Here is a 10,707-nt window from a genome sequence, read left to right as displayed (position 1 = left end):
TCTAATTGTTTGACATGTAGCATGTGACTGAAGAAAGGCTTGCCCTAAAACATCTGTGCATATCTAAAAAAAAAAAAAGACATTTAGATTTCAAGTTAAGGTGTGCAGACTTTACTTTGTTTCCAATATTTGAATGATGCTGAGGGATCATGTTCAAACTGAATACCATACTGAAGAAAATGGAGGAGTGAGAAAACAAAAACAGGAAGCAAAATGAAAAAAATGAGAAAAGACAAATGTTCCATTGAGGTGAGGTGCAAAATGCTTTGTTCTGAGAAGCCTCTTTGGAAATTAGTAAATAAACGTGTCAGGTCACCTGGGAAACTTCGGAAAAGAAAACCTCACACCACATTTCCTTATATTTCCTACCCATCTCATCTCGCCTGTCAAAACTGCTCAATACTCATTCTGGCAGAAGACACTGAATAAGGCATTCCCAGGGTGTGTGGAGGTCATTAAAAATGGATACATGTTGAAGTGCAAAAAATTGAACAAGAAAAATGTACTGTACAAAACTACTACACCACACGTATACCAAAATATGAACATTGTCCCATCGAGGAATCTCGGAGCATCATGGCATCTCCTTGGAAAGAAAAAAAAAAAACACACGACCTTGTATAAAAGTTGGTTGTCTCCGTCCCGCGGTGACTTTTTCCTTTCTTTCCCCCCCCAAAAAACAGACCCGTGTTAGATTTGACAGTGCCATTAGGAGTCCAGTTCCTCAGAGAGATGAAGGAAGACCCCCTCACCTTCGTCCTGCTCCACCTCCTCCAGCAATGAGCCCTCTGTCAAACAGAAGGCTGAGCAGAGCTGCGGCCAGGCGCCACCACACTGGCCCTTGGTTCCTTTGGTTTCGATGATACTGAAACAACAAATAAAGACGAAACACACGCAAATTATTACTCTTTTGAAACTAGTGAAATAGTTAGTATGCTAGTTTGGGTTTTCAGCGAGAGCTTTAGTTTGTGTTGGCTGTGATGAATGCTGAGTGACAGTGAGCACAGTGAAAAAGGGTCAACTGAGAAGAGGGTAAACCAAACCCAGACACCGGAACAACGCTGATATTTTCACAACAGTCTGCTTCTGTCCCCAACAATACTTATTAGAGAGGCTTCCCTTTTTGTGCGGGATCCCTACACACAATCCGGGCTTCCCAACAGACATTCCAAGTCATAAACACATTCATCATACGGTCACACTTTCTTTTTCTAATCTTTCTGGCAGAGACCAGCAGCCAGTGGCTCAGGATCTCTCTCAGGTTTTGCGAGCCAATTGGATTGCGTGCGATTAGGGGGATAATGCTATCTCTGCCGTTGAGAAAGCTGAGATAAGATAATTGCACCAAATGGGATTAGGGAGCTCTTGATGAGAGGCAGGGAGCCTCTGGAAAACACGGATCTGTTCGAGAGAGGTACAGTAGTCCAGTGGCTCATCTGCAGACGAAAGGCAGGCTCCACCACGCCTGATAATTCTGCGGCTATTTCCAGTCCGTATGGGTTGTAAACTGGGGGAGTACCTTTTCATGACAATGCACCACACAGTGTACCTTTTCTTGGAAACATTCTGCTATTGTTTACAAAAGCCAAAATATCTAAAGGGCAGAGATAAGATATGCCATATTTACATGACTGTTAAAGTGGTGTCCAAACATTGACCTAGCTATCAGCCAAAAACTGCCATTGTGATAAGCCTGAGAGTTCTCTATACTCTTATCAATTTGTGGTGAACATTGCAGGGTGTTGCATAAGCTTTGCCAGGTTCCAACCAGCATGTGTGTATCTTACTTACTACTCGCTTACTCTTCAAAAGAAAAGTGGAGAGGTAAAAAAAATTAAATAAATATATCAGGGCATAGACTGCTGGGAATCTTGAAAAGACCAGTTCTCTGTTTGGTATATCTAAATCTCACCTGAGGGTATTTTGAGGACATAATGTCTGCTTCATATTAGTCTGACTCACATAAAGTAGGCTGTTGGTATAAGTCTGCCATTGGCTGACTATCCCCTTTTGCTGTCTACGCGTTACCAAGGTTTTACAAGGGCACCGTCGCTGTATCCTGGGCTTAGCGCCTCCAAAGACGATTGTGATTGGTTTAAAGAAATACAAACAAGCAAGTGTTTTTCCCCATATACCAGAATGGTAATGGGTTCATCCAGACCTTTCTCCAATGCATTGTGCTATAACAAAGTGTGCTATGGATATACGGATCTAGTTTCATGTAAACATAGGCAATATTTATATGCAGCACAGAGTGGATGAGCTGACAGCCAGCATGGCATGCCTTAAGTATTATGAATTTAAAACTAAATGATATGAGAGACTATAGTTCTGGCATCAAAGAAGAGTGTACATGTATATTATTATATCCATTTTGTAGGTCAATATATGTAATATTTAATGGTGCTTTGAGTTTCAACATTAGATAGTAACGTTGCAGGAGTTAAATGAGTCAACTTATCATGCTACAAAGCTTGTGTAGTTACTACAAGCTACACAAGAAGGAACTCATCTTAATGTGTTGTTCCTGTGACCTTTTGCTCTCCAGTCTCCATCAAGCTGAGAGAGAGAGACACACAGAGAGAAAGAGAGAATAAGAAAAAGAGGTGTGCACAGGCCTGTCGCAACTTAGTCATGAGTCACGCCACCAACTGTCAAATGAGACTCGGGCTCTAAATTTAGCCAGCGATGGAGTGGCAGAGTTTAGCCAGATGCTCGGTGTCGTCACTCTGACACTAGCCTGATGTGCTTTATCAGTGTCCCATGCGGGCTGTCTGTCCAGCCAGCTGCTCAGAAGCTCTGCCTTATCGCTTGAGCAAACAGCCGCAGCCTCAATAGCAACAAACTCTGAATTAGTCACATTAGGGAGGAGACAAGGAGCAGTGGTATAGATAATCGAGAGCGGCACAAATGGACATCGCTGTGAACAAAAATCATCACAGAACAATGAATGAAAAGTAAATATCCAAAGGCAGCTTTATGTGTTTTTATTTCCAGTGCTGCTCCACTCCTCCCCCCTCTACAAGTGCTGAAAGGAGAGAGTGCCATGCCCTCGGTGGAAGAGTGAAGAGATAAAGCCACAAACACTGCGTGCGTGCAGACACACACACACACACACACACACACACACACACACACACACACACACACACAGGCGATATTCAACCCTGCTTTCAACACCTCCTATCGAAAGCACCAGGAGTCGTCTCTCTTAAAAAAACATGGGGATGAAACCTAACTCCGCTCCTTGCCCTGTGCAGGCTGGAGCAGTCTTCCTGCCATTGTGACAGTCATTATTGCCTTGTCTCAAATGGCGGGCCGGCTAATGTCAGCCATCCTCTAGGGACCTCAGGTCCCCTTCAGCCCTCTCTGACTGAGGAGCAATTTATCTGTCAGCATCCACTAGTACTCCTCCGCCACCTAATCCCTCCTTTCGCCAGGGGCCACAGGCTCCCATGGAGAACACTCACAGCCACGCTGCTCCCAAATCCATCAAGAAGATGGCAGGCAAAGGCACTTGGATGGCTCAGGGACAAGTGTCTGCACTAAAAAACTGCAATCACCTACTGACAGGAGCGCACAGAAATGAGAACTGACGAACAGTACTGCTATTATGGAGTGAGAGTTTCTGTACTGACTGTCAGAACGTGTGATAGTGAGAGGTGAGAGATAGCAAAAAGCAGAAAAACAAGTATGGGTGTATTCATGCATGAACGTGTACACACGCACACACAAGACAATTAATTGCACAACAAAAACCAGAAATGGCAAATACAGATGATGCAGTGGAATCAAGCATCTAAAAACCCACATCAGTGTTTGGGTTGTAAAAACATCCCTCTGCAACAGACAGCCACACAGACTCTGAACACCTCACAGGACTGTTCTCACTCTGACTGTCCTCTCTGCCGTTTACTCAACCAGCAAAAGGAGCACAAGCCACTTCCTCATCCCCTGACCCAGGCCTGCCTCCGATGTGCGTCAGTAGATCCCAGCCGCACACACACACACACACACACACACACACACACACACACACACACACACAAACACACACATCACAGCAACCCTCCTGTCTGACTGTCTGGTTGTCTGTGTGTGTTTGCCAGTGTCACAATACATGAGTCATGCTGAGCTGCAGAGGTATAAATAACTTTAACTTGATAAGCGCATGAGAAAATCAGAAACTGTCTCGGACTTCAGAATACAAAATAAAAAAAGAAGAATTATATTATGTGTAGGGCAGGGAGGTTCCCCTTCAGACAACTGAAGATGGTTGTTACTTGATCATTTGGGGTTCATTTCCAAACCTCCTTCCCTCATATACATGCTTATACCATCATTATAGAGCCCACCCACCCCATCTCTCTATGGCTGCATAGACCTCTTATTTGGGTGTCTCCTGTGGCTGAGGGAAGGAGCAGACTGGAGACTCCCTGGAACCACAGCTGTCCCCCTCTGGGCTCACGCGCTGAGCTTCGGGTTACAACATGTTTACCTACTCCCGCCACTTCTGCTTTCTTTCCTGGACGTATCAGTATGTGTGGATGTGTGTGTGTTTAAATGTGCATGTGTGAATAAATATGTGTGTTACACCTCTTGTGCAAGAGACTTGCACACAATCTCCTGGGGGGTTATGTATATTTTTGATGTTACAGCCAATGAAGCAACAGTGTGTCATGGTTGTTCAACACCCCCTATATAGAAAACAACATTAGGCAGCATGGAATCAGTGGACAGTGTCACCCTGACCACAGTGCCGTGTGTTGTTTGAGGCCAGGCAACCTCAATGCCACTCGCCTCCACAGCACACTGAGGAAACAGGAGAAAAGAGAGAGAGAAAGAGAAATAAACAGGAAGAGGAGGCAGGGGGAGGGACTGAGGTTGGCGAGCTGGGGGAAGGGCTGTCCTGGTTCAGCAGTGTCTTTGGCTTGAGGGTAGGGAGGGGGGCGGGGTGAAACACTGGGCTCTGTAGATTCAGCATGTGCACAGCCTCTCCAAAACAAATATGGAGCAAACACAATGAAATAGAACAAACTTCCCCCCCACCATAAATCTTTGTCAGATCAACAGGGGATCCAAATATTAATTAAAAAAAGTGTGGATGGTGTTGCACTTTTTTCTACTTTGACTTCAAAAGAAAAACGCCCGTCTAATCTGACACACACACACAAATTAAGACACAGACAAACACAACAACTTGAAGTTTGAAGGCAGTAGAGTTATTTTTAATCTGCAGCATGACACTATCGTAAAGTCAGGGGAAATGGACAAAAAAGGTAGGGCTGATTAAAAGCTGTGTAGGTTGTCCATGTAAGACCCATATAAGCTACTGATATAATGAGCCATAATCACAACAAAACATAAACATTAAGTTTCAGTTGACAATTGAGACCCAGCTGTCTCCTGTCCACACTAAAGAAAACACATTTCCCTGAGCATATAGCTGCTGGTAATCCAACTGCGGCACACTGGGTCCAAAATCATTGTAAAAATAAGCAACCACCTTTAAATGTGTTAATGTGCAGTATTTTGTTTCTACAGTGGCATATTTAACAAATGCGATTTCCTCCTGCATAAAAAATAATATGGTGTGAAATTCTTCACTATTTCTTTACTGCTGCTGTTATAAAGGCGAAGAACCAAAAGGTGTTTCAGTATAATATTAAAGGAACCGTCAGAGACTGTTTGATTGGAGTGTATCCTCCTGGCTTTACTACATTTTATTTGCCAGCTCAGCTTGAGCCTATCGAGAGGCTGTCCAAATAACAGGAAAGATATTTGTTTTCCTGGTGGTAGTCACAAGTAACAATCGATTAGACAAATTTGAGGACTATATATATAACACTCCTGCATCAAGATTGCCCGCACGCAACACTTCATGTTACTGCTTGGGATATTATCCGCCAGTGGCACTTGTTTACTGCCATCAAACTAGAGGCCAAGCTGTCTGTCTTGAGTTTGTACAGTAAGTATATTTCCTCCTCACCAGTTGTAGGTGTTCCCGGTGAAACTGGTCTCCTATCAGCTGGAGTTTCTGGCCAATGCAGGCCTCCACACTGCGGGCCACGGGCTGCTGCTGGGGTAGCTGCATCCCGTTTTGCTCCTCTTCGCTGTCTTGTCGCCTTGCTTCCTGATCTCCAACAAGCTCAAAGTGTGCCGGGAAGTGCAATCGAAAACCTGCGTTGCCTGTTGAGTGTCAAGGCTGAGACTTATTATTTTGCCAACAACTCAAGTGTTCAGTATAAAAATGTAAGTAGGCTACAGTAATGACACTTGACGGGGTGTTACTGTGTCTATTATGTCTGATGATGCTACTGATACAAAGAGCGGCAAGTACTGCTGAACGTGTCTTTGATCAATCAGAATGCTTGGCTTCAACCACAACTTTCACAGTAGTTTTGTTTCTTTTTACAGTAATCAAACACTGTGAGTCATTTAACAGTTTCATGAAACATTCACACACAACAGATGTCTGATTTGAGGTCAGTCAGTTGTCTGACTTTGGAATGATTTGCTGTATATGGCGCCAATGTAACTTTGCTGTCACTGGTGATCAGTTCTCTGTACAGTTGCTGCTCACGCAGGTAAGCACTTCTGTCCCGTCCTTTCAGTGACAATGCCAGTCTGGCGCCTTTTGAATAGCAAAGCAGCTGGGCACACTCCATACAGACCATAAAAGCCACTGTGATCACGACTATCAGGCGCCAGGGATGAGATCAGTGCTGCAACACTGTAACCCATTTCTCACAGTAAACCTTGCATTATAGTTTCGTGCTTCAGTTTTATAACTCTAGTTATCACGCACAACTTTTTCGCTTTTGAAATACGGTATGTCATCAGCCTCACCGTAGAAGAGTGGTCTGGGCTCCTCTGCGACTCCACAGGGCAGCATGCCGTTGTACGGTGCCAGGGCAGGGCCAGGTGTCTGTGTGCCCTGGTCTTCACACTTTACCTCCCGGAACGAGGTGCGCCAGCAGAGGGGGTCTGGCTCAAACACATCGTCCTCCTCATCGTCCATACGGGGGCACTATGAGATGAGCAGCCTTAAAAGTGACGGCACAGAGACAGAAAGGTTACCGCTACAGCTGAATATTTATCTTTCAGTGAGTATATGAATCACAGGCATCCCATGTTTCCTTCACTAATGATGGTAACCTTGGACAAGTCTGCATTAGGCCTGATGAGATGATCTCAGACACATTCATTATACATTCATTCCTCCAAAGCATTCATTATCATTATAGACAACCTGTCTGGTTTATAAAGAGTACCCTCAAATCAATAAAACCACACTGGACAAGTTGGGAAGAGAAAATGAGCAAACGGTCCGCCTTCATTTGTGGCAAAGAGCTCAGTGCATAATTAGACAAACGGCTCAGTTCATCTCAGTGATGAAACCACACAATTCACTGTGGTTAGGAGACTCAGTTGATTTGGAATTTGGCTGGCGAGTTAAATGAGAGGTAAAGTCTCATCTGAGCTAAGTAGCCCTGTGGACAGGACCCTGGCTTCTTAAATAACTGTCCCTTTATCGCTAACTTATAATACTAATATCAGGCACTTTCACAGCAAACAATAGCAGGCATCAGTGCTCAGTGCACATGTACATATTTGAAATTTACACAGTATGTAAACTTGATGAAAAGAAAGATAAAAAATGCATTATTACAAATCATTAAAGCAACTCCACCGCAGTGTGGCAAGAATCTCACTGAAACTCTCCAGTGTCAATGATGCACTGCACTCTAACCCTGAATCATGCAGTGGGTCAAAGAGTTATCAAAATATGGGTGAAATTCAAGTTGCCTCACCATCTAACCCCCAAGTCACCATCAAGTTGTAATACAGGGTTAGACTACTACCACACTTCCAAATTAGGGTCTACAGCTAAAGGGTAATGACAGTCTTTGAGGAAAATCCTAAACCACTCTCCCTACCCTGGTCTGTCAGCGTGCCAGCTCCCTAAGAAGGAGTTTTCATTTCTGCACCCAACATAAGCAGATTGGCCTGTCTCTAGCATGCCCAGACCTCACAATATACTGCGCGCGTTCACAATAAACCCTGTGTGTAAAACCACTTAATGCTTTGTTTTGACAAACAAAGACTAAGAACATGTAAGGCTTAGAAGAAGAAAAAAAACATAGGCTCAACTTCCAGATAGTCAGGGTTGCTCTGTGCTGCCCCACTGTCCTGGTAGTGAGCGGTGTGTTTGTGTCAGACAGTGGCTCCCCCTGCTGCAAACTAAATAACCCTAACAAAGGGGGGGGGGGGGGGGGGGGGCAGCTCTGTTGTTGACACAGTTTCAATCCAATGGCATTAAGAGCCTCACATCACACCATTTCCACTTAATATAACATTATGCACATCAAGACCTGAAATGTCACATGACCCTCTCAAGCTCAAAGCGCAGCCAGAGTCTCGGGACAATTTTTTAACTAAATATCTAGTTAATAATCCACACGCTAAGCATGTGTAGTTATGTGAAAAGCATGTCCAAAATCTAAATCCTGTCAGAAAGAATTGTCCAGTAATCTAAAGTAAAATAAAGTTAAAAAAACACATTTGGAAAATAAATAACACACACGTCTAAAATGTGTAATTACACGTTTACCCGCGTTAATTAGTTTAATCTATGGAGAAATCGGCTGTCACTACATTTCAATAAAGACTGAAACACGGCAGAGACACAGAGCCGCAAAAACAGCCGCTCAGTCTGAAGTCCATTCACCGACTGAGCTCTTCAAACCGGGAAAGCCGGTATAATTCAAATGTCTGCCGTATGAATGACAGGCTGAGTTACACTAAACTCTGTTTTTATTTTGACTGCCTTGGCGTCTCGGTACGGTAGTGTACACGCCACATGTCGAGACTAATTTGCTGCAACTGTTTCAACGACAACAGCGGCACGTTGTTTGTTGCTTCTTCTTAAGGACGCGGATGTTACTTAAGGCTAAAGCCCGTGCCGACAAGCTGGTGTAAAGAGTACAACGAACATGGACATTTAAATGTGTTTTTAAATAACTTACCACAGAGATGGGCTTCGTTGTAACGGCTGTCTTATACTCTGAAAAAAGGGCAACGACTTCAATATCCTGGCAAGTCAAGCGAGTTTAGTCCGTGTCACCTCTACGACTACTTCCATTCTGCGAGGAAAACTGCAACAAGCCGATTTCATTTCGCCGACGTCAGCTCCTAAGTGACTCCGCCCGCCCGGGCGTGGTGATGAAAGTTAGTAAATAAACTCTACTTAAAGACGCGGCTGTTTCTGTCTCCAGACTGCGTGCACCTCAGCACAGGCGAGGGCATGTCCCTTTAAGGGTGATTTACATTCGGACCCTGTAACCAATCATCGAGTTTGTTTTTATCCCGCCTTCCCCATCGCGTATTCAGACACGTGGACGGGAAATTCCCCGTAGCACGAGACCGCTTTTCGCGCTACTGCTGTGCTCATCTGGTCAGAAACCTGCGAGCTGCTGCCACCAGGAAGCTTTACATGCACAGTGACGTTAAAGAGAAAATATAAGGGAGCACACAAGGCTACAACTATTCATAGGTGACCTTAATTACCCTCCATCTTTATCCTTCATTTAAAGTTTACAGAAGTAATGTTTATGAGTCCTGCCAATAATTAAATAACATAATTATGTTATTTATTCTGTAAATAATAATATGAATGAAAACGTTTATGTCTGGCTACAGCTTACATTGTCTTATAACAATATACAGTGTACAGTATGACTATATATGTATTGCACTGACATTTAGATATAGAATACATATAGATGTAGAAGATTGGTGTATATATTTACTGCTGTAGCACTGTAATTTCCCGTTGGGATTAATAAAGTGTCCATCTATGTCTAGATATATAATCTAATAGCCTGTTCCAACTTGAGGTCTATACTGTAGGTCTATAAACCTATTTTATTACAACATTGCCAGTTAATATGTGACATCTAACTGCCAGATTTTAAAGGTTTTTGAACACCCTAGTGTGTTCTGGTTAAATCAACAAACTGTTGTGACTTTCCGTTCATTATAAGTTGAAATGACCTAGATCCTACTGGAAGTGGCCTAGATCTCGATCATCTAATTAAGCACCTGTAGCAGAGAACGTGTGTGTGTGAAGGTTGTTTGTGTCACCAAAAAACAAAAAAAAACAACAGGTTTTTGACACAGATCAGGTTTTTGACATCCCGCTTCAGAAGACAAAAAAGTTCACACCCCCCAACCCCACGTAAATATTATATATATATATCAATATTTGGAATGCAACTAATACTAATGAGAGCCAAGTGGAATTTTATTTAAAGAAAGGAAATTATTCAGGTCAGCACGATAGCATTAGCAAATTCTTGTTTGTTTATTTTTCCTACATAAATCATATTAATTTAATTCAGTTTCACTCTGTATTTTCTTCATGGTCATCCACACCCCCCTGCAGTGGCCCCAGTCCTGGAGGGGCCTACCCCCCAGTTTGAGAACCACTGCTCTAGAGATTGTCTTATAGAGAAAACAAGTAAGTTAAGTGCTGTGGCATCTAGAAATTGGGAAAAACTCTGATCAAAAAGGTCTAGCAAACATACAGATACTGCTGACATCACAAATACACAATATGTTGTTTACTACAGGTTCATTTCAGATATACTAACATTCCTATATCTTCTTGGTCATTTACAACAGTTAACCATGTCCATGCTAAGG

The 10,707-nt window shown here is 43.3% G+C and overlaps 1 protein-coding gene across 1 annotated transcript; it reads right to left on the bottom strand.

Moving 5' to 3' along the window:
- Positions 1-559: 559 nt before the first annotated feature.
- bmf1 (BCL2 modifying factor 1) lies at positions 560-9,060 on the bottom strand. Its single transcript, XM_070921044.1, has 4 exons — positions 9,030-9,060; positions 6,850-7,046; positions 5,990-6,189; positions 560-865 (listed from the first exon to the last, which is right to left on the bottom strand). Exons 2-4 carry the CDS (start codon positions 7,019-7,021, stop codon positions 749-751), a joined length of 489 nt encoding a protein of 162 aa, XP_070777145.1. The 5' UTR covers positions 7,022-7,046; positions 9,030-9,060; the 3' UTR covers positions 560-748.
- Between the last annotated feature and the right edge of the window lie 1,647 nt (positions 9,061-10,707).

Source organism: Enoplosus armatus, chromosome 15 (assembly GCF_043641665.1).
Source record: "Enoplosus armatus isolate fEnoArm2 chromosome 15, fEnoArm2.hap1, whole genome shotgun sequence".
NCBI lineage: Eukaryota > Metazoa > Chordata > Actinopteri > Centrarchiformes > Enoplosidae > Enoplosus > Enoplosus armatus.
Note: the sequence above shows the minus strand (reverse complement) of the source record. Positions and strands in the feature narration are given on the sequence as shown.